General features: G+C 40.1%; 1 protein-coding gene across 6 annotated transcripts in view; it reads right to left on the bottom strand.

Annotated features, from left to right (window-relative positions):
* NME7 (NME/NM23 family member 7) overlaps positions 1-25,293 on the bottom strand; it is an 89,208-nt gene extending 63,915 nt beyond the window's left edge. Inside the window, exons 1-5 of one of the 6 annotated variants that reach the window (XM_030948728.1) lie at positions 25,164-25,185; positions 18,041-18,107; positions 13,135-13,262; positions 7,795-7,902; positions 4,329-4,495 (exon numbers count right to left, since the gene is read on the bottom strand). In XM_030948728.1, coding sequence (XP_030804588.1) covers positions 4,329-4,495; positions 7,795-7,902; positions 13,135-13,185 — 326 coding nt within the window. In that variant the 5' untranslated portion in view covers positions 13,186-13,262; positions 18,041-18,107; positions 25,164-25,185. Of the gene's footprint in view, positions 1-4,328; positions 4,496-7,794; positions 7,903-13,134; positions 13,355-18,040; positions 18,108-24,187; positions 24,356-25,163 lie in introns of those variants that run through there. The other 5 variants (XM_030949080.1, XM_030948908.1, XM_030948993.1 and 2 more) reach the window with 5 other exon arrangements.
* Positions 25,294-25,298: the final 5 nt, after the last annotated feature.

The following is a 25,298-nucleotide window of genomic DNA, read 5'->3' as shown; positions in this document are numbered from 1 at the left end:
AATCTCTACACTATCCCCCACATCTTTGTTTCCGAGTACATCCGGTCTTCTAGGTAATTATCTTTTTACACTGTACATCCCCAGGGCCAGGACTGTTTTAGTGAGCTTTGCACAGCACCAAGAACACCATCAGCACTAATCGTATTATTAATCAAAAATAACAAGCACAAAAAGAAGGTCTGTAAAATTGCATTTTCTATTTGCATTCATCTTGTGGTGAGTCAGCTTCAAATGTGCTCGGCTTACAAACCAACAGATTTATTCAACCCTGCATCTCAGAAACGCCACATCTCTGACAATCCTAAAGAGCAGTTTCCATCTTTTACAGTTTCCAATAAAGAAAGCTCTGCAAGATGGAATTTTTTATTGCAGTACTTCCTTGAATGAAACACAAATAATGGCAAATTTCTTATTTTATATACCAGCATAGCATGGAAAGTAGCCCTTAGGTTAGCAGCAATATATTCCATCCAGGGCAAATATGCTGAGATTATAGGAGATGGATGAACTTCCAGTACATTTGCTCTGAACCTTAAGTGACCCCACATCGACAGACGCTTTGGCAAGAGACAGACTATTTCACAGCAAATGTAGAGCAAGGGAGGTGTTAGGACCAGGAAATGTAACCAGGAAAATTTGAACATATGCGACATCTGCAACTAAGGGAGAGGCGTAGATGACCTTCAGAGCTCAGAAACAAACAGATTTCCTCAAGCACCACAAAGCTCCCATATACAGAGCACCTCAGGCTCAGACCCATGCGGAAGTATGATACAAAAAGACGGATGGACTAAGGCTGCAGCCAGAAACTGCATGGAAGCAGTCAACTAACACTGCGCTTCAGTCCACGGCTGTGCAGGCTACAGTTGGTTTAACCCCATTTTCAGAGCAGGAAAGGCTGACCTCTCACCAACACTGAACACAGTTTGCCAGCATACTCCATGCAGCCTTAGAGTCTGTTCCCCTCTTCCCCAAGGATTTCACAGCTCCACCTCATTTTGTGATATTATTTATCATACCACATGGTGTACCACATGAATCGAGGCCCATGAGGAGGAGCAGATGCATGTTTGATCAGTGAGAATCCCACAATGCATGACCTGCATGCTGGCACAAGAGGTTCTCTACACTCTCATCTCCCATAAACAATAAGGATCAAACCTCTGGAATGAGATCTCCAGAACCATTTGCATTTCCTCAAGGAACACTTTATGTTTATGTTATTACATAGGTTGTCTGAGACAGACTGGTAATGCTAGAAATAAATTGTCCCTTACTTTTCTAATTTCAAGGGATTTTAGTAATAGCGTAATTCCTACAAATTTGCAAAGAAACATTGCATTATGAAGCAATTTACCTAGAAGAGGTAATGCAAACTGCAATGAGCAACCCTTGCAATGTCTTTTGTCTGACACTGATATTTAAATTTTAGCATTTCAGTGTGAGCTTTTCAGAAGCAAGCAGGATACAAAAAGCAGACTTCAGGATGCTGAGGACTGTTTCTGAGATAGGATTTTGGTTCATGTGCCCTATTTTTAGTTTTAATTAGGAATATGTTTCATGGGGTTTGGCATGACGCAGTCTGCAGTGTGCAGTCTGCAGATTTGAAAACTGCTTAGTGTCTAGGAGCCAAGGAGAAAGAAGGAAAATTAAGCTCGCTTACATTTTCAGAGGGACTGTGTGACAGTACCGCAACAAGTACTGAAACAACAGAAAATGAGAACTGATCAAAGGAACAATGCACAAAGCATGCTGTGACTATGCTTTTGAGACCTACTTACCTCTAATATTAGCACTGCTGCACGTACAGTAGCTTATGTCTTGAAGGGGAAGAAATGCTGATTATGTCAATGACTAGAAGCATAAGAATAACATACCCCATTCAAAATAGAACACAAGTATTTCTGGATGACACACAAGTTTTCTAACATAATTTTCAATACCCCTGACACTGACTCTAAGTAACGCCCACTTAGGCAGGACACACTGGTCAGACAAATCTTTACCTCAGGTTACAATCACCCAGGATCACAAGGCCACAGAAAGAGAAAGCCCTGTGCCAAGCCAGTGATTCCTTATGTGGCACACTGTAAGTAAGCACATGCTGACCTAACCACTTTAGTCACTCTTTGTGATGATTTTCTTATGATACACTGGGAGGGGAATATAAATGCAGAACACTTAAATACAACAATATTGAAAAACTGACCCAAGACTTAAGAAAAGTAGAGATAGAAACTGAAATAAAACTGTCTTAATAATTCTAGCTTAATTCTAGAAAGCACCTGTGTAAATCTAGCCTTCTTCTACATATCTGTTTTGCATCTCATGTACCTAGGGTCCCATTCGCTTGTTTTGCTGACAAAAGTAAAGGTCCCTAACTCAAAACATTCAAGATTTTTTTAATATTCACTCCACAGTCTCCCTCAAAAGCCTCTGCTGAGCCTAAGGACACACTGAGTGACCAAAGAATGTATTTCCAAAGCCAAACTGATCTGCCAGTAGTCTTGAGAAATATTCTGCTTCATACAGCAACATTAAAATCATTAATATAATTCCAATTGCAGATTATTTTGGGAATTATCATGCATGGCATAAATCTTGTTACATCTAATAACTGCTGTAAAACCTGCTAGGAACAGGCCAAAAAGACAAATAACTCACAGGCAACTGTTTTGCCCAAGGAAACTCTTTTAATATGACCCTGTTTACTCAGTGAAAGCTTCTGTGAAGAAACTGAATTTTGAGGATCCTTTGCCTGAGTAAGGTACCTTTCTCTATGTTCCTTTGGGCTATTCTGAATATGTAACACCACTTGAATATCTATGTTATCTTTCAGCCAACATTCTTAAAATGTTTTCGAAACAGCTGACATGTCATAAATGCCTTTTCCTCCTTTTGTAGAGCAGTACAAAAATTTGCCTCCTCCTAAGACCAACACAATTAAAATGTTGCCATGTAGACTGCAACATCTCCTACTAAAGAAAATGTCGTTTTATCATTAGCTGCCTTTTCCTGGTGTAACTGCAGGAGCACTGCAAGAGCACCAGGCATTATGTTAGTTTAGGCAGAGTAGGAAATACATAACTTTACACTGATATAAAGATCTACCAAATCTTTACAATCTACCCAAAGCTGCACTGACAAACAGAAAGAGTAGCCACATGTACACAATCCATCCCCTTATGTTCTCTACCTCCTTTGCTGCTCTTTCACCATGCCCAGCCCCAGCTTAGAGAAGTACCAGAGCTCCTGAAAAAATATTATGGCATGTATTTTCGTAGCGATTTTTTTTTGTGCAGTTAAGACAAAGATGTGTGTTAAAACATGCAGTTCTTCCTCTGTCTGGTTATGTACAACTCTCCAAAAAGAGTTTAAAACTAGTCCATTTACTAGGAAGAAGCAAGATGGCAAGTGATTAAGGCTAACTGAATATCATACCTAAGAAAATGTTCTGTGTTCTTTTCAAAAAGGCTAGAGGAAATTATAAAAGTGTATTAATTTGTGAATTCAGAGATTACCTGCACTGCCATTAAACCAGATCTAAATTTCTTTAAATTAACCTTAGTGTTCTCGTATTCTTAGTCCTCATATGTGCTCTCAGATGGCTTCTTAAAGTCTTTTCCAAAGCAAGTCTTTAAATCAAAAATATATTATGAGTCTTATCTTCATCCATGATAAACAAACTTCATCTTAACAAACAAAAACAAACTTCATCTTAACAAACAAACCTGTAATTTTTACAGACATTCTCACACTCTACTTTCTGTCCTCATGCATACAGAGCTTAAGAGAAGCTGAAAAAATTCTCAGAAAAAATCTCCACAGTGAGGAAAAACAACAGAGAATGGGAGCAGTCCTCTAGGACTTTCATTTATCACTACTAAAGGAGAGTAGATCAGACTGGTGAGGCACTTGGCTTCTGCACAGACCCCAGAGAGACAGCTGCAACCTTCACAAGGTCCAGGCCTTTCAAGCCCAGCACACATCATTTACCTCATCAATTCTGCCCCAGGAGAATCCACAAATCACAAGAACCCTACTGGTGCCTGCCCTGGCTGAGTAACAAAGCTGAATAGGACTCATTTTCCTCCTCCTCCTCTTCTCTCCCAAGATACCTAGAGGAGCCAGCAGCTGACGCCATAGAGAAGCTGGCCTTGCAAGGTACCACTTTGCTTCTATGCAGCCATCAGAAAATCAGATCCCTTCAAACTGCATACAAACATGCAGCCATCTCCTCTTCTGCCCACATTAGTACAGAAACCTAATTTCTAGCAAACATCTACTTCGGAACCCCAACCACAAGATTCCAAAATCTCCCTTCTCACCTCTCTTTGCGGCTCCCAAGCTTGCGAGATGTGTACAGGTTCCCATAGTCCACTATGGTGAGGTGCCGGGAGAACACAGTGACTTTGCTGCCCACATAGAGATCCTCAAGGTGCAAGCTCTCGTACTTGGTGCGCCTCAGGAATGTGCGACGGTTCTTCACATCATACTGCAGCAAAAACAAGATTAAAATCTACCTAAGCAAGAGATTTAGTTGTGGGCAAACTCAACTTAATCTTTACTGTCAGAAATTTCCTTAGTACTATGGGATTGAATCTGATCACTTAATGAATTTAATTCCAAGCCCTCTGAACTTACAGGTGTACCAAGAAAGCTTAGAAGACTAAACCACAATTACAAATTTATTGCATTTAAATAGTCTCAGGCTAAGGGCTATCTTTGAAATTTTTTTGGTTTGTAATTTGCTTGTTCTAATTCAAGCTGTGATAAAAGGTTCAGGTGCCTGGTGAATGCCTCTGCCCAGCCTCACTAAGAGTTCCCCCAGCACATCCGTACAGTTTCACAGCCCAGTGGCTCGCACCAGAACGAGCAGGATACACACTGGCAGGCCTCCTCTTCAGGGCATCATTCCAGTGATATTATGCTTTATTTGACTGTGTAAGACTCAGCATTAGGGACCGAGAGATGATTGCAACACTTGGCTGAGATGTTCTCACTGCCCAGAGCTGCAAGCTCAAAAGCCTGTCAGGACAATTCAGCTTTATGTATTATCATTCCAAGCAAGAAGCCAGACAGTAATGTGTACTTTTCTGGGTGGGCTGGCAAAGCACGGAGGTCAACCTGCTGAACAGTTTCTTCACTGCAAGTAGATATTACAGATGCCTTCCAATTCCTGGGGAAGTGGAAGCCTATGAAAGGAAGAGTTTTGTCCTCCCCAGGCCAAACGTCCCCTTCTGTCTCAACCTACAGCTGCTGTCCTCACTGCAATGGTGTATCCACTAGAATAGCATTAAAAAAAAGAACATCATTCCCACAGATTTGGGAGGGGAAAAAAATTGAAAAGCAAAATTCCATGTTCTGAAAAGTGTGAATACAGTCCTGTTAGAAGGCTAGAAGAACTGTAATTGTTTTCAGGATAGCCAAAACTTTGCAGATTAAAGAATTGCAAATTATTTTGATACTGCCTGCTGCTGAGGCATGATTGTAAGAAAGAATCCCTTCCTCCTGATATGTCCTTAGCCCCTCATACATGCCCCTACTAAGTTTTCACTATTCAAGTGCAGTACGGAATGAAATGACAACATGATAAAAAAAAAAAATCAAAGAAACCAACTTGAATTTGGCTACTTGTTTCACCAGGACTTTGCCAAGAAGCCTATTAGCCTGTCTCAATCATAAGCAAATTCTTCAATATCTTGACCAAAAATCTGAGTATTTCCTTGGTTATTTCACTAATGGTTGCTAGAAAGGCACCCCGAGGTGCTTTTCTCTTCTCAAAAAGATGAAGAGATCTACCTGTGTTAAAGGATTCCTCTTTAGAGTGGACTTTTGAATATGTTTAAAAGATCTTTTTATAAACTAAATTATTCCACTCCTGCCCATGTACATGTAGAAGTAAATTACCCAAAACAAAATAGTTCTCTGATAAGACTCTGTCCTTTTTAAAGATTTCTTCTCTCTTTTTAAGAAATCTTTTGTAGGAAGAAACGTTATTAAGAATTCCCCACGAGAGTTGTTATCTATGGAAGACTTGGAGAATGGGGTCTCTCTGTCAAGAGATCCAGTTTGACTGAGAGAACTGCTTGCTGTCCTTTGACAAAAATCTATGCTGTCTTCTTACAGCTGCAAAGCAAGCTGGAAACTTCTCTCATTATTCACAATGGCATTCTACTTCACAAACAAGACATGAAGGACAGAAAGAAAAGTTAAGCTCAGGACTTCATATAACACAAGGCTTCAATAGCTCTGCTCCACCTGCAGATGAGGTGTGTGACAAGGGAGAGCTGTTGTCAGGGTTCGGGGGGAAGGGGATGAAACATCCCCCTCATATGTGGGGGAAAGCTGGCTCATAACCATCACCTCCTTTCTCTCAGATATGTTAGAGGTAAGAGTAGGTTGTCATCTCCACAGGAAAGAACTAGAAGATGCAGAAGAATAAGGCAGTAAAAATGAAAAAATCAATTTCTGCAGAAATAAAAAATAAACAATCCAGAAAATAGTTCTAAAAGTAATATCTGTCCACAAACTAATCCCCAAAAGTGATTTTGAGATATTCTTTCTCTAAGGGTGTTCACATACATTTTTGTTCTCCTAATTCCTGTGCTGCTGACATGCAGTCTATGGCTGCGTAGACACCACACTACTTTAAACTAAGAGCACACCAACAAAACGCAAAAGTCTGCCAAAACATAGGTACTGCATTAAGAAGCCCAAGAACACCTTGGAAGCTCTTGGTTTTGAGACGTGTAGGTGAAATGAACAATAATTTTGCCAGCCTACACATGGTTGTGTAGGAAGATTATTACAGTTCCTGACTGATCAGCTAAACTGTCTCTGGGAAATTAAAATTAGAAACCTCACATTTTGAAAACTGCACATACAGACATCATAAAACGAACTAACTTAGTAATCAGTGCAAAATGCATCTTCTCACACAACTGGGTATTATCGCTTCAGTGAGGAGCAGTTTGGGTAAGAAAAAGTCAGTTCCTCTAGATTTCTTATTTCTGCAGTTGACTTTTATAGCAGGAAAGTTAAAATTTGATAATGAAATTACTAAGTGTGAATATCCAAATCTAGGCTATTATTAGACTCTTCACTAAGAATTGGAACAGACTAATCCATGCCACTTAAATCATTCCTAAAAGGAAGCGCAAAGCATTGGTTGGCACAAGGATTATCTTTACAGTACATATTATATTTTTCTATACATGCCTGCTACTGCAAAATGCTGGTTTTCACTGCTGTCAATAAGCAATGGGATTAGTTGTATGAACAAGTCAGAAAGGTCTGTGCAAGCACCACCGATGAAAAAATTTGGATCTCACTGCCCAAAATGTCCTACCTCTCATTAAACCAAATTTACCATTTCCTCTACTTTGGTAAGAATCTCTTACACTTTACTGTTCAGAGACTTCTGCAATTCCTGCTGAAGCTTAGTCTCCTGTTTGGAATTAGCGTCAGCTTACTCTTCTCAAGCAGTAGGCCAGAGTTGCTGAGTTTCAATTCTGAAACCCAAGTAGAGATTGAATGAAAACAGATTTGTGAAAATAATCTCTCCACACCAAAGCAAGCTTTAAGAAAGAAAAAAAAAAAATCATAAATGTGAAAGCTATTCCATATGCTTTACTTGCTTTTCTTTTCATTTTAGAAACCGAGCAAGACACATTTTAAATTAAATTTTCTTACCTGGAAAATTATTAGGTATAGGCAGTGACTTGCCATTTTATGAACTATTTAATTGGATATTACATTTATGACAACAGATTGTTTTTCTTACATCCTTACCATTTCAATTGATGAGTCTTTTGGATAATACAGAAGTTCATAACGCCGAAAGAGTGAAGCATTTGGGTCATACCATTCAGCAATGAAAGCGTATCTCTCATCTTGACTCTGGAAAAAAAAGGGCAAAACTGGCTATTACAGAAAGCATACATAGTCTATACGTAAAAATACACAAATAAAAAACTTGATTCATTTCTTATCAGAAAAGTAAAAAAAAAAAAATCACTTGTAAATGGACTTGCTCACTCTGCATATTATCTCCTGTCTACCACAGCTGGTGACATCTTTTCATTTGTTAGCTATCATCTTTTAAATAGGATGAAACTTGGATCATGGCAGTTTTCCAGACAATCTCATAACTTACCCAGATTTCACCAGTCATGGAGCATGGACTACTGCTGAAGTTGTTGTTACACTTCCCAACTTAGTCAAAGTATTTGATTTACTTTCTTTCCTTAAAAAAATGTGTTCACCTACAATTATATTACAGACTCTTAACACATCTTCTATACATCCTACAAGGAAACACTTTCCTCTTCCTTAACAGTCATATCTAAATTTCTCGTAATGATGAGATAAAGATAAAAATATTCAAGTTAAGGACAGCATTAGTTTGATTCACTACTTAACTTCCTGAAATTTACATAAAGCATAAACAGCCCAACCTCATCTACAACTCATTTTCTGCCCCTAAGGAGTGCAGATGAGGAAAATGGATTGCAGTAATTCCAGAAGTGTAACTACATGAGTAGCTTCTCTCCATGCCTCATCCTCAGAGGATAACAGCCCCCAGCAAAGCAAGAACAAAGATCAGGCACAGCACGTGGATGTGCAATTCTCATTCCTCTTAGTGGCACATGTTTGTTAGTTATTGATGCAGTATCAGTTATTTGATATCTAGAATAGTTAGATGGAGCTCTAAATTTTTAACTCCCACATCTCCTCTAAATCTGACTGCTACTCGTAAGGGCAAGCACGGTCTTATCACAGACTTCCACACTTTACACATATCTGTACTCTTCTTATACACTTTAAATATTGAGAAACCCCTGGGAGTTTAACTTTAAAGCCACTTGGGCCTCTTCAGTACTTCAGATTGTAGAGAAGGGCTGCATTTCAGTTTTTACAAAGACCACTTAATAAGCAAAAAGACAGAGAGTTCCTGTAAGCTTCCATGACTATTCTTAAACACCAGTAGGAAAAGAATTATAATTTTCCAGCATCTTCAGCTTACAACTGACTTAGGACTAAGCAATTTCACAGGTCAAAGTCCTAAGAGAAGCAGTAGCAGGAAAGAATGAGATAATGAAGAACAAATTCAGAATTTTACAATGCGATGAATACTAGTACCTCTTAGCATCATGGCAAATGCACCACCTTCCTGTCAGCTCTTATGGTACTCCCTACACTGCAAACAAAGTATGACTGTACTGCAGAAACACTTATGCCATGAGGGCAGCACAGTGCCCTGTGAAGGATGCAAAGTTTCCATTTCTCTCTGTAGAAGGTTATGCAGCACTGGAAACCATATTAGCATCAGCTACTCCAACTCCTGTATTATCTGTAGAGCACACACTGCAGCCTTTGACAAGAGTTAAACTCATCTTTTACGTGCAGCATCCAGCATGAAAACACCCTAGTGACTTAGCCTGGTTTCCGGCCCTTGCTTGAGCTGGATGTGTTTGCGTCGTTACTGCCACTGCCATCATTCTGGAGAAATGCAAATCAGAACAAACTCTGTCTTACAGCAAAACTCATTCTTGATTTTTCTATATAGGCAATAAGGAGTAATTAGGGATGGCAGACTGATTTCAACTTCAATCTCACACTCATACTACTGGACAACAAGATATTTGATCAATTGATTTGGCTGACCATCATCTTGTCAAGAATGGATTTTATAGAGAAGCAGTTCTCAGCCAAAAACCTTGTCTAAATAGAGAAACAGTCCACTTCCATAGAACCATGGAATGGTCTTGTCATAGTTGAGATGGAGACAATACAAAGCAACACATTCCATTGTCAGAAGGCTTCAAACCTGTTTTTATTATAGCATGCATGCTTTTTATACATTCTTAAAAAACTCATAAGTTTACACTTTACTCATTGTCACGAAAGACAAACAAAGTGCTTACTGGAATCAGCAGTTTGGCAGTTGCAGGTTGCTCTTAATTTATCCTTTTTTCTTTCTTGGTTTCTATGTCAATGACCTTGGCAGAAAATTCTTTCAGGAGTAAACATGTATCCTCTTATTAAACTTCTCTCTGGCTCACAGAAGTCACTGTAAAACCTCTTCCACATGGTCTGGCTTGGAAGGGAGCTTAAAAACCACCCACTTGCAACCCCTCTGCCGCAGCAGGGGCATCTTTCACTACACCAGATTGCTCAAAGCCCCATCCAACCTTGAACACTTCCAGAGATGAGGCATTTCTCAAGTACTACCTCCAGAAAATGACTACTGAATGGATGAAATAAAATAGATGCACCATTTTAATCAATGCCTCTTCATAACATGAAGACATATAATTGCATTTCTATATGCTACTTTTTCATGCTATAGCATTGCTTTCAACAATATTTTCCAGGTAGCAGTTGCCACAGAAGCTACTGATTTTCATTTAAGTAAAACTTCCAAAATTCGTAAATTACTTGTCTTAGGGAAGTAATGTATTTATGTGAACAATCAAAGAACGCACCATTAGATTTTTTTACTTAGGCACCAGTATCAATCATGAGCACCTTCATGTTTACAATGAGAAACTGCATTGTGTGCCTTGTGTGGTGAGGAATTGCCTCTTTTTTTTTCTTTTAACACAACCTTGGATTTAAGAATCTGATTTTCATTAAGAATCTGAAATCTATTTTATAAGATTTTATTCAGTGTCTGAGCTATTCATATTTCTTATTCAGCAAGCCCTGCTGGCCACTGAATAGCAGAAATCACCATTCTGTATTATCTTCTTTCGGCATTGTAAGCAAAAGCAAGGTAATAAATGCTATTTAGACTCAAGAAAAACTGCAGAGCTAATCCCCAAACACCCAGAAAATGCTATCAGTCAGCAGGACAGCTTGAATCCATTACTGTTATGTATCCAGAAAATATGGAGACCTAGTATTTTTCTAAAATGACCAAAAAAAAACCCTCTAAAGCTTCTCCTAAGACATAACTAGAATTTTCTCTGCTGTATGGACATAGAATTATTACAATAAAACAGTATCAGAAAAAAGTTCAAAGCTTATGGGAGACATTCTAAGTGGAAACATTATATTTGTGAACATGTCAATTGTTTCAGAGGCAGACACTTTACAGTGTCTGACTCTGAAGAAATTCAACACTGAAAGCAAATTGAAGACCCTGCCAAATAAGTACCTAAAATACAGTAGGACTCTGATCTTACTATTGCAGATTCGTGCAAGTAGTCTTAAAACAGATAAAAGACAATACGGAATACAATCATGATATGGTGAGCTTATTTTGGGAAGCCCTTGCCAGGCATTGCTGTCAAAGTGCCACTCCAAGTCATCAAAAATGCCAAACAATTTCAAAATGTAAGTTCTTAAAAGTGAGTATATATCAGGTTTTTAAATGAGAACAGAAACTTTTATTTACTTATTTAATGAAGTAGGATTTTGAAGGCAAAAACCAAACATAAAAAACTGTCCACTTTCTATCACATACTGTGAGAATTGAAAAAACTGTTTAAGCCTTCATAGACCTGAAATTCTAATTTCTGAACACTTATTTTCAATCAGTACACCACTCAATCAACAGAACTGGTGTGGCAAACAACCTTCCTATATACCCCTTCACTAGTGTGTCCTGACTGCAAACTGGGAAGGAATCTCAAGGATTAGGAAGTACTGTGGGAGGCAAGCTAAGTTTCATTGTTAGCTTCTGTCCATGCTCCTAACAAAGGAAACTCAGAGAAAATAACTCTCCAAAGAAGAGTGATTAGAGAACAGTGGTGACCTGTCAGGGGGTAACACGTTCAATGCACCACACTGCTTCAGACCGAGAAGGAGTCCTGAAAGGGCTCACAGCTCTTGACCAGGGAGCAGTTCATTCCCTCAGGAAATGGGACAGGCATCTTAGCCACCACTGAAATCACACTCCTTTGAACAGCTCAAGAAATAACAAATCAAGTGAATCTATAAGTACATTATAACTCAGAAAATTCTTGCTTCAAAGGATTAATTTACATTCATTTCTGTACCATTCCCTTATTAAAATCACACATAGCCTCTGGTCTCATGACTATGCAATTCAATAAGCAATAACTAATGAGGGAGAAATATATTTTCACAAATGCTCGCATTAGTGGAATAATTGCTACCACTAAAAAGTCCAGCGGTGATTATGCACTTTACATTTGCATGCTGATACAGGATTTACATCTCCTTTTCACGGTAAATTCTAGAACTGAGATCAGCAATGTCAAGAGTTCACCCACCGTGATGATGGAAAGGTTTTGTCCTCTTCCTTATGTAAGTTGCCCAGGACAACATTTAAATACATTCAAATGCATGTGGGTTTTGCTACCTTTTGCTTTTTTGTTTATATTGGCATATGTGAATATGCAATAGGATGGCTCTATGGACATGAGAAACATTTACTGAAGTACAGTGGAAATAAAAATCCTAAATTTTGTACTTACTTCTGAAAGTGATGGGGGAAGCAGTCATTCTTAGCCATGGGACTAAGTTCTAGAACCTAAATCCAAGCATCCATGAAAGAACTGTTCTCCCAGAAAACTCCGCAGAGGGAAACTGTGTGTTTGGAACTAAACTGCCAAGGACATTCAAAACCAAGAAGCAGAATTCCTAACAAGCTGGACAGGACACAATATCTCGTACTGCAAACCTTCTAGACTTCCAAAAGGCTTCTGTCCACAGGAAAACAAAAGCAGATCTTCAAAAGGTTTTCATGAGAAGCAACAGTGGTAAAAGAGCAGCTCAAGGACTAAGGAATTCCCATGGAAAGGTGGAGAAACTTTACCCCTCTGATTTGTCCTATGAAGAACATAGACCTGGATTTGGTTTTCTAAATGCTTCACCTGACAGTCACACTACTATACTATTCTGGAGTGACTACTTCTCTCCTCCTCCTCTGATTTTGACTAGAAATTTCATACTAGAGTTTATGTTACAATCGAGAACACAGGGAATCAGGAGCTGATTTTTTTATCAGCTCAAGAGAACCTCACATGAAACAGTACCAGAGTATTTCTCAAAATTAGAAAGCCCTGAGGTATCTAGAAAGTGCACCTTTATATGCCATTAGCAATCTGGTTTCTATGAGGTTACACAGGCTGTCAGGAACTTCAGCATGCATGACATTACCTGACACAGGCTCAGGGCCCATTGCTCACATATTACAGCTTTAGGAGTCATGCAGAGTATTGCTACATTTTAAGTGTGCACCTTTGTTGTCTGCTGCTCCTTCGATTTTTCTCAGTGACTCAGTGACTCTGAAATCAGACCAAAGAGAAAAAGAATCAAAGTATTTGAATCATCTCCTAATGAAGCAATAAAAAGACTTCACAAACCTCGGTAAAAGCTGAATCCGATCCATCCTGATATTGTTCTATATTGATATTGTGTTCTATATTTTGTAAAACTCTGCTGTCACAGGGAAAACCTCCAGGAAAGCACAGACCAAGCTGTTTCTATGAAAATCACTGGGAACAGGATGGACCAGCGGACAGGAACTATTCTCACACCAAATAGAAATAGGGTAACACTCCTATCACACTGGTTAAGACTGTCTTTTAATCTAATTAAAGTCAGATTTTTTTTTTTGGTCTGGTGGTCTGCATCTGTGAGAAATACCAAATGGGTATTTCTCCTAATACACCAAAAAAGCTTTCCGGAAAGGCTGCTCTGAAGCTGCCTAAAATTCTTAAAATGAACAATTTTAAGGAAACATTTTTTCACAACCTATTCCCCCTTCAAACCAGGTTGGTGAACTCTCAAAAATACTTTGGAAGAGCAAGAGTATTTTTATAAAAATAAGATGGTTTCAAAGCATAAGAATACGAGTTATTATAAAACATTTCATGTGAAGATATCATGAAGCTCATTGACTCCAACATCCCGTAGCCTGCTTATGCATGAACATGTACATACCTTATGTTTTTAGGAAGAAACAAGATTTTTTAAAAATCACAAAAGTATTAGAGCTTCGCAACCAAAAGAAAAGCTGAAATGGCCAGTGAAGAGGTATCTTTATCTTTCCTCTTTATAGTTTCTACAAAAAACCCACCAACTATCACCATTTGTGCTGGTGCATTCCTTGGACAGATGCTGGCCTTCACAGGGCTAAGTGTGGGACCAGACCAACTGCTTTCACCAAGAACATTATTTTCAGAATTAGGCCCAGAAACTGTTGTTATAAACATATAATCAACTTCCAAAGTCCAGAAGATATTGCTATAAATGTATGATCAACCTCTACCAGGTATCTAAGTCCTGTTATGAATTATTTGAAACTGTTCCTCAAAGCCCATAAATCTCCAACCACCGCTCTCCCAGACCAATCCCCACTTCAGATTTAATGCTACTTCCTAGGCCTGAAGAGGGCTTCAGCGCAAATGAAAAGCAGTGACTGGCAAACTCCTGCTCTGAGGAGCAAGAGCCAAGAATTTCAGCCAGAAGCAGCCACTGACAGTGTTATACTCCCCCCGCAGGCCAGTGACAGAAGCACCATCACAGCAGCACCTGCTTTGTCCAGAGCTCCAGAAATACTCTGATTGCTTTAAATGGTTGACTTGATAGCCTTCCTGCTCTCCCATTTCAACATCTGGCAAGTCCTGCTTTATTTTCAGCAGAATGCTTTTAGGTGCAGGCCCTGCACGATGCCAAACTTCCCACGTGGCACCAAGTGGTCGCAGATTCAGACCACCAGACCAAAAAAACATCTAACTTTAATTAGGTTCAAAGACAGTCTTAACCAGTGTGTTCAGGAGTGCTACTCTTTGATGGAAGGACATCTTAAATGCGACAACCCTCTGCAGACATAAAGCTGAAAAATAAAGTTCAATAACACTTAAAACAATTGAAATTTATAAAAAATCTCTTTAAAAAGTACTACTGCAAGCATGAGAAATAATGGGGCCTGGTTCTCTATATTCATGTTTCTCATCCCTGACTGTTGTGACCAGAGCCTCTCTTCAGCTCAGGTGTTTAATAAAGGCCCATACCCGCCTGGATTCTCCATTGTCTAACTATAGTTGAGCTCACAGCGAAGTCTAACATTCTGTGCAGCAGAAAGTGCTCTGATGTTCAGCATTTTAGTGCACCTTAAATACAAAAATGAATTCTCATCAGTGCATGCTTATTAAGCTATGTTATTCAAGCCATCTTCTGCCTTCACAGTTTATGTAATACAGGATATTTTCCAGGCAAAACTTAAATCCACAACACTGTGTAGATAGAGCACTCAATTAGCTCTGTCTCTTAAAACTCATTTTCCTCCTCCTCGTCTATTCATGCTTCTGACACACAAGTAGGAATAATTTTTAGAACTCCAATTTTGCAGCCCCCTCACTGCTGTTGCACCTCCCACTACTTTCTCAACAGGTTCTTCTTTAGTGAAAAAGTGAAATCAAAAGATCACTTTTCAAAAGGAAAAAGATCTGGTAACTGCAATTTCCATGACAATGTCTTGACTACAGACAATTCTCAACCTAAGCCTTGTACTCAAAAGCGTACTGATGAATTTTACAAGTGTATCTCTTTTTATCCTCTCCTTGTAGAAACCAAAGCCTACGTAGTGAAAATTTCACTCTACAATTGCATGTCATACTTGAATACTTATTTACAGGATTCATGTTATTTTTCTAATTATTGGAAACAGTTTCTCTAAAACACATGAAGGATGCCATACTGCTCCTCACTGCTCTGTCCAGCCAGGTTTAGCTTTAGAAGACCAGCTACATCTTGTCTTTAGCAGAACATGTGGCCATTTATTGCACATTTATAAAGCTGCAGATGATAGGATCATATATTATTGCACTTGTAATTACATGATCACAGGTAATTCCTCTCAGAGCAATCAGTAGTGCTCAGCACGTGCCTGTCTGCCTCCACTAACTCCAGCAGAGCCTGACAGTGATTTAAGCAAAAGCAGAGCTGTTCCCTGACTCAGAGCACGATTTGCAACGCAGGTCATCCCACATAATCACATCTGAGCACAAAGTTTAGGTGCTTTGCACTTAATCAGCCAGTAGTGGCAGAACTAATTCTGCCCTGGTCAGCTGCTGAATGCTGTGTCTCCACCTTCCCACGGCGACATTAATGCCTCCACACCATGCCAGGAAGTGAAACACTGAGCTACCTGTGCACACCCCATTACAAGATCCATCCAATACTGTACTTCGAGGAAAAACATTTCTGAAAGGCTCAAAATTTGGCCTAACATTAAAACTGATGTCAATACTCAAAGGTAGTTTCCTTTTACAGAAAACCATTCCTCCGCCAAACCTTTAGCTTTCAATTTCCAGTATTTTGAGGACTAAAGCTTTCCAAAGGAACACGGTTTTATTTTTTGTTTGTTTTTTGGTTTGGTTTTTGGTTTTTGGTTTGTTTTTTTTTTTTTTTTTGTGTGTGTGTGTGTGTGTGTTTTTATTAGGATTCTGAAGCACTTTTCAGATTTACTCCCCACACATTCTTATTCAGGTATTCCATTAAATTTTCAACCTCTTGTAGAATCAATGTGGAAATCTTTACACAGAATGGTTAAAACTGGAGAAAGCTACAAGCAGCTGGGAAGTAGAGCTTTGAAAGGAAACACCTACAAATCCTAAACTAAAGCTGTTAACAGCACTTCAAAGCACTTTAATGCCTACAACATCTTCAGATTATCTCAGCTCATAATAATCTTCTGAAAAGCTTTTCAAGCAAGAACTAGTTGGTTGCCTTGGAATCACAGCTAAGGGAGAGTGGGTCCTTCAGCCAGCCAATATCACGAGCAATTAGCACCCAGGAGTCTGTGTGAATGCTCTGAAGACCACACATGCTGCATCCACCTGTAACAGTCAAGAGCTTGCCATGGTCTAGTAGCAATTTATGGTCCTATGAAGCTGACAACTCTGCTGACACATTTCTCATTCACTACTATGGGCAGTAACAGCTAGTATGTTGTCTGCACTACTGCTTAACCAATGCTAGCTTTACTTTTTCTCAGATTGTGTCAAATTCTAAGGTAGTTGGACTAAATCCAGATTTCAGCCCACAGATGTCATGGTCAAAATTTATTCTGAAGTCAGACTAATGACAAGTTACATGCAAACAGCAGTTCTCATGATAAAAGCTGTTCAGCAATTTCCCACTAGTGAAGTAAGAAAAAAAAATCTTCTGTGGGTGACTGTAATCATACTCCCAAACTCTGCCAATCCTAACAGGCTTTTTTTACAGGTTCACTTGATGAATATTTGTTCTACAATTTACAGATTATTTCTCTCCCAAAGCATAGGACTTTTGTTATCAGATTTGCACAACTGAACTATGTTATTCCCCTCAGATGCAAACATCTCTGCTGGATGAAGACAGTGACTGAGATTCCAATCCCATATATAGATGAATAAGATTGCTTAGTTCCACCTACTCAGCTGTCCCCTGCATTAGTGCACTTGATGTTCAGGACCTTTTGAAAAAGGAGGCTATTTTCCCCACTTTTGTAAAATGAGAATAATCATCACCATCACTCCTTTCATGGAAACATACCAAGATTTAACAGCTAAAATATTTGTACTATTTAGGCATCATAAATCTCCATTCATTTTGACAAAGCAGAGCAGAGGCAGGTTAGTGAGTTCATCCTAATTTCCTCCTTCCACAGACCCTTCACTGGAGCACAGGAACCAGGCACCAGTGGAAGAAGTCAGAAAGGGAAAATGCTGCCCAGCCCACTGCCTCTGCAGCTGCCTTCAGGAAACACTGCTAGTCCAGAACGTCAGTAGCTGCAAGGATTGGATCCAGACCACAGTTCTTCTACGCCATCCCAGTGATTTGGGAGTCCTCCAACTTAAAAGATCACAGTTCAAAGAGCGTATTGTAAAAGAGACCACGGGACAGAGCGAGGACAGCATTGCCCCTATATAACTAGAAAACATACAGCATGATACAGTCCCTACAGTAGGAGAAAGAAAACAAGGAAAGGCTAAAAATAGGAGGAGTATTTAATTTAGTGAGGGATCACACTTAAATGTGCAAGAACAGGTACACAGGCTCAAGTATGCCTACCCACCTCTCTCCACTTCCCATGTGTAGCCCTCTCTTATATGTAGCTCTCCTTCCAAGTGTGTTGGAGTATTCTGCAGGAAAAGTGCGATTTTAAAAAAAAGATAATCAAGGTAGTTACAATCATTGGAGGATCCCATGCAAACAAAGATCATGCAACAGGCTCTCAGAAACACATCTCAGGAGAGCACCACTTCTTTCCAAAGACATGAGCACCCTCTGGTGCCCAAGGACGGGTTGAGCACCTCATTTAAACCTCAAGAATTCACTTCTGAAATGATCAGTTAGAAGCCACTGCTATCTCTTCCTAGTACACCTAGAGCTTAAAAACAAGTAACCTCATAAGAGCAGATAAAAATGACTAAATGATAAAGCACAGATCCCAAGAGCCACGGTGACGAAGTCCTTTCACACATGAAAACTGAGACACATGGGCAGGCAGCCTTCCTCAATGCCTGGCCTTCCTCGAGGCCCACCCTCCCAATGCCAATCCCACACCCTCCCAAAATTCTCATTACCACAGTTCTTAAGTGGGTATCAGAGCTGCCCACTCCAGGACAACTCATAAAGGCACCTCACAGAATTTATCTCATAACTCTAACAGGCACAGAATGTGAGAAAATAAAACCCCAAACTTCTACCTCTTGTATGTGCTCATCTGATCTGAGATACGCTCATTAGAGATGAAAATACTTGCTAAGCTGTCATTCTTAGTATTAAACTGTGACAGCATGTTCCAAAGCCCTGCCATACATAATTTACTCCCCTTACGCTGTTTTTTCTTTCCATTTTCCTGACTGGGAGAGAACTATGGGGTTCCACCCACACAACACTACTGAGTGACCTCGGTGTGTTGCTCAGGCACCAGAGCCTCTGGTTTCCATCTGTATAAGGACACAAGGGAACTCAAAATAGTTTGGATGCATTATGCAAAACACAGTGCTCACTGTCAGGAAATAGTACTTTTGGTGATTATTTCTCACAGCTACAATTATAGTTAAAAGTCAGTGTTTATGGAAAAGCCCTCTTCAGACTTAGAGCAATAGGTAATAACTGGTTGTAGTTATTACCTACAATCATTGTTTCTCACCAGCCACTTCATGACTAACAGAGTATCCCACCCAGATATACTAGATCACCATAGGATACTAGAAACTGACACTAAAATGGGCAACTGAACAGCCAAAACCACTTTTTGGAGGGTCACCACTCCTTTGGCTTAAAGGAAACAGACACTATCAGACAGAAAAACCTAAAAGGTTCAGTCATTAGCGCTTAGCCACTGGCCACCAAGGCATTCAGGGTCTGGAGAACAGGACACGTGAGGAGGCTGGGAGAACTGAGCCCACTCAGATTAGAGAAGGCTGAGGGTGACGTTACCGCTGTCTGCAACTGCCTAAGTGAAATACACCAAAAAGATGGATCTAGACTTTTCCTGAAGGTGCACAGTGAGAGCAAAAAAAGCAAAGGACACACATGGAAACACAGAACATTCCAGTCATACACTAGAAAAACAAAGAATTACCAAGTGGGTGGTCAAGCACTGGCATAGGATGCCCAGATGTGTGCAATCTCCATCTTGGGACATGTTCAGGACTTGCCAGGACACAGCCTGGAACAGCCTGGTCTGGTTAGACCTATTTTGAGCAGGTTTGAGGTCCTTTCTAACCTAAATGATGATTCTATGGTTGTAATTATAGCTTGGTGTCTCTTTGCCCAAAGGTAATGCTCATCCTTCCAAGCTGCTCCTGATCTGACACAGACCAGCTGCGTTCCTGTATTAAGAACTATTTAGATGTACTTTCAAAAAGTGCTGAGCTCTGATGGTTAACTGTAAATTTTACCCACATCAAATCTGCCTGGAACATCTTTCTAAATAACTACTGCCTCTGTCATCAAATTCTATTGTTTTTTTATTGCTAACAGAAAGTTTGTAACTTTTCTTTATTCCTGGCACTCGTTCACTGAGTAATTCCTGAACTTTTTGAGTTTCTAGCAATATATATATTTTAAAAAAACCCAGCATACCATTAGGACCAACATGTCAGTTATTAAGATCTGTACCCACAACCCAAAGGATCTGGACAGACAACTCTGGGTGACAAAGGGAGATCAGTATCAAAGTTATCATCAGACAATGTTAGGTAACTTTGACTATCACAATGTCACCTGTTTGAGCCACCCCATCAGAAGAGCCATCAATTAATCTAAAATTACATTTGGAGAGATGGTAATATCTGCAAGCCAAAGCCAAGACTTGGCTACAGAGGGAGGTAATTTATCCCATGGATTCTAAAGCTGTCAACTTTGTATTTGTAGGGTGGTATTTTATAAAGCACATAATGTCATAAAGATGTCAACATCAAACCCAAAATGAGCTCTTGGAACAAAGGGAAGTTATGTGGGTTTTCAAACAGTTTTGACAGTTTTCAAACTTGCTTGACAGAGTGCCAAAGAATCTGTTATTTTATCAGCTACATCTTATGCAATGCACACAGCCTAACTGCTGAAGAAGCAAATTTCCACTGTTTGCAATCACCATTCAAGACAAAACCATGACACTCTCCTGATGCTCACAGGAAGACTCACCATGAAATAAGAAGTTAGAGGCTACCTGATAGCATTCTGCTTATTTTCTCCTTACGCTGCATACATTTTTTTTCCCCTGTGATGAAATACTGTAAATGAGAGTTGGACATTAAGTACAGAGAATTGTCTTTGTGGTTGGTTCTGCCTTGCAAATTTTCAACTGACAGGATCAGGCCACTGCGCAGCTGAGGAAAATTCAATGTAATCCCCAGCTGTCACTCAAGTGAAACGGAGTTTTGTTTGAAGACCAAAGAAACAAAATTTCTTAAGCATTAGGAAAGTGTCTTTTGCAAAGATATTGCAAGTTTCCTGGAAGAGTTTAAAATGCCTTTTTTTTTAATGGCAGCTGTTTTGCAACAGGAAGTAAGCAATTTGAAAATTACAAAAAGTCATTTTATAAACTTGCACTTCTTCAGGAAAGTCTATTAGCAGTGAAGAGATTAGTATGCTTATATGAGCGGTTCTGAATGACAGATCTTCATCAAAATTATTCAATTCTACCAGATCATCCAGTATGGTTGAGATCACTGGGTCCCAAGAGAAACTCCTGTAAACCAACACAGCCCCATGGGCTGTTCTGCCTTTATAAAGTCTTCAACTGAAAATCTGAACACGCCATGAAAACCCAGGCCCCCCTATTGTCAAGTTCTAGAAATTCCTGATTCATTTCCTATGACCCATTTCTAAAAAAAAATATTTTCCAGTGATGAATCAAAGCACTTTAAAAAATTTCTCATTTTTCTTCCCTGTCTTGTCTAAAGGGTGATGATTTCCATGTTGATGTTCTCCAAGCTGTGGGTTTTACCAATGAACTGATGATAATAATAATTACAGCAAACATATAACACACAAGGTGTCAAATTTTCTGTTGAAGTGGGCTGAACTGCTCATCCCTTGATACATATAAGTCTTTTGTCAAAATTACAAGACTGCTAGCTCTGGAAACCAGGAAAGCAAATTTCATATATATTTTCCCTTAACTCTGCAAAAAGAACTAAAGTAGTTGGACACCTAAATTCCACTAACTCTGTCCTTCTACATCCACAAGGTCAAAACCAGAAATTAGACAAGTCACCTGGCTTTTATGTGCCTTGATGTCTTTATGCACAAGAAGGAAATAATTTGTCTGTCCTGTTGTTCAAAGAGTCTTTGTAATGTAGAATGCAGCTGTCAGAATGCAGGGGTAACAATAACTGTTTCAAAGGGCGGAAGAAAAGGAAATCCTCTAATCTGTGCCTAGGCACAGAATTTCCACTGCAATCAGGCTCCGTATCTGCGGTGAACAGAGCCCATTGTTCTCTGGAAAATACTGCACTTCCATATCTGAAACACTTTCAAGTGTCAGAGCGCACCAAACTCATGAATCAAGAGAAACTAACATTGTTAAGATCATGGAAAAATACATCTCTGTATGTGATTGTATGAAAGGTACCATTACAGAATAGTAGAGCACTCCAGCAGCCAAGAGGGAGAGCACATCTTGGGTGGAGAAAAGCAGGTCTCCCTTTGGGAATTTACTGCTCCCTGTCCACAGCAGCCAAGTCTCACACAATTAGAAACCAGACACCAGAATGCACCAGAACTGATCTGAAATGCTGACATTTGATGACAAGGAAAGCTGGTCTCCATTGATTAGCAGGCTGTAAAGCCAAAGTGCTGTTTGACTAATAACTGCAGGATATTTCAGAACATTTGTCCCTTTACCTCAGCTTCTGCCACAACAGGAATATGCCTGCCCAGTTTTACAGTGCACACAACCACTTCCAGAGCACCACTTGCACATGAGTGGAGTACAGGGTGTGACACAAATACAGTCCAAACTGATTCCAATAAAAGTTACTACCCTTTTCTTTCTGTGGCCATGAGATGACTTGTCACAGGTTTTATCTGAGTAGGCATATACGTTAAAACTTACTGAAGTTACATGATTAAGTGGAAGCAATATAGTACTAAAGGTTGGTCAAGCTTTCTAACCCAAAATCCATTACTTTCAGAATCTAATTAAAATGCTGAGGCTAAAGTCCAGCTTGTAGGTCAGTATTAGAATCGACCAGAAGACATCTTTTATATTCTGATTTTGCTCCTGAGAAAAGATGTTCTGAACAGCTTTAAGATGGGTCAGGTGCATAAAGCCATGGCATCCAACAGTCACATAACTCAGCCCTTTCCCAGGATCCTGTGTCCACATGAGCAGCACTCATTCCCAAACATCTGTTCTCCCATCACCTTCCAGCTGCCAAATTATTCTTAATGCATTTTAGGGAACTGCCACAATGAAGAGTATATGAGTGGAAAAATTAGCGGGTTTTTAAGTATGAAAGAAACCAACAGGACTCTGTAACACTTCAAAGCCAGAGAAGAAAGGTCCCACACTTCAAGGGCACAGGAGAAGGGCAAGAGAGGCAGTATTTGGAAGGTAGTGGAACGAGTTATTACATAGCTGGTTATTGAACATCTAAGACAACAACATCATAAAAATTTGTCAAGAACAAATCTTTTCCTGACACTGTGAGCAAGGGAGAAGCCACAGTTGTGACAAAAAGGCAACTGATAAGGTTTTTAATCTGACACTTGAGAATCTGACAAGCTGAATAAGGCATTGTGGCCTAAACTAAAGAGCAGTTACATCCATCATATGAAGATGTAATTAGGAATACTTCCCTTGCCAACTGGGAGTCAGATGGTGTTCCACAATGATCTGCCATGCACCTGCTTTATTTCAGATTTTTCTTACTACTCTGAAAATGAAACTGAGAAAGCACATTTCCAGAATCTGGGCTGACAACTAAGGTGTGGGAAAGATTGCAAGCACCTTAGAAGCAGAAATCAGCATGGTAATATGAAAATTCGAAAGAAACAAATGCAAAGTATTACAATAAAAATTCAAATATGAGGGGAGAAATTGGCCAGATCACAGGAAATCTGATTTATTTTAGGTTGTAGTGAGAGTGCAGAACAGTTCAGGAAAGAAACAAATATGGTAACTTTGACAATATGAAGATCTAAGACACAAGAAACAAATATTTTGCTCTGTTCAGCAGCAGTGGAACACAATGTAGCTGGGAAGAAACCTGCAGGTTAAACACCACATTTAGAGAAAATTGCAGGCAGAGTGGAAAATGACTAAATTTTAAAACCACAGTTATCAGAAGAAAAATATTAAGAGAACAAAATTTGTTTACTGAAGAAAAATGTGAAATGAGGAAAGGGCAAAGTTAAAATCTTCAAGAACTTCTACAAATAAAAGATAAAATGGAATATATTTAACCACAAAGAACAGAACAAATAATCACTGGTATCATTTCCAGCAGAGAATATAACAGGAAAAAACTCAGCAACCTATAAAAATCATCATGCAATGAAATCATGACAACAGATCATGTAGTTCCTATCACTGAAGGCTTTTCAAAATAAATTAAACAAACATGCCATGAAACATTTTGTTAGATGTCGCTGTAAGATTTCGAACTGTTTAATGAAGTTAAGTTGGTGTCACCTCAGAAATAAAAGGTTAGAAACATGTCAAACTCAGTGGCAATCAATGTAAACAAAGCAAATGCTTTACCTAAGGTACAACTCACGAAGCAGGACTTCTGCCGACGTGAATAAATTCAACGTGGGAATTGAAAATTACAGTTTTACCTGGATTAAACAGAACACTTGTAACCACTTTATCTGAAAACAAACAGTGGCATTTCTATTTAAGTGGCAAATGGTGATCTTGAGTTTATGCCCCAAAAGCAAGGTGCAAAATAAGCTGCTGGAGGGGCTGGGGAAAATTTGAGGTGCTGAGGACAGGTGTGTAAGGGTGGACCCACCCACAGGCGCATGTCCCTGGCTACTGCACGTGTCTTGCACGTGAGTTTGAGTACAAAATGCAGCTCCAAACTGTTGATTTTTTAATCAGCTCTATAACACTGGGGTTTGCACACCATCTTGGGCAAAGGGGACCCAGCTGAGTTTCATTATAATCACAGAATATGCTATGATGAAAGGGAACCACGAGGACTGTCGAGTCGAACTCCAGGCCCTGCACGTGGCAGCCCCCAGAGTCACACCCTATGTCTGAGAGCATTGTCCAAACACTTCCCGAATTCTGACCAATTCCCTGGGGAGCCTGTTCCAGTGCCCAACCACCCTCCCCGAGATTAAAATGCAAACTGGGTTTTTCTTATTACTGCCCCTGCAAAGACATCCTGTCGTCTGCCCTGCATTACTACACAGCAGATCCAGTCAAGAATAAAGACTGTGGCACCTGAAACGTATTGTCTCCTCCAAATGCACCACTGCCTTTCCGCCCGGTCTCCCGAGCTCCTGGCACAGTCTATTCCCAACTCAGGGCGGCTCCCGGGGGGGCAGCAGCAGCAGCTTCCCAACAGCTGGGCACCAACGAGCCCGAACGGCCCCATCAAACACCCCCCGGCTGCGCCCCGCGGGCCCCTCAGCCAAGGGCCGGGCGGAGCCGGGCGCGTCCCTCCCGCGGCCCGGAGGGGCTCTGCCCGCGGAGCCGCCGCTGTCCCCGGCCCCGTGTCCCTGCTCACCATGGCGATGACGGTGATGAGGATGACGACGGCCGCGATGGCGATGCCCGGCCCGCCCCTGCCCCGGCAACCGAAGCGCCACCCCCGCGCCCGGGCCCGCGATTGGGCGGGAGCGGACACGACGCGCGAGGCGCC

This window comes from Camarhynchus parvulus, chromosome 1 (genome assembly GCF_901933205.1).
Source record: "Camarhynchus parvulus chromosome 1, STF_HiC, whole genome shotgun sequence".
Taxonomy (NCBI): domain Eukaryota; kingdom Metazoa; phylum Chordata; class Aves; order Passeriformes; family Thraupidae; genus Camarhynchus; species Camarhynchus parvulus.
Note: the sequence above shows the minus strand (reverse complement) of the source record. Positions and strands in the feature narration are given on the sequence as shown.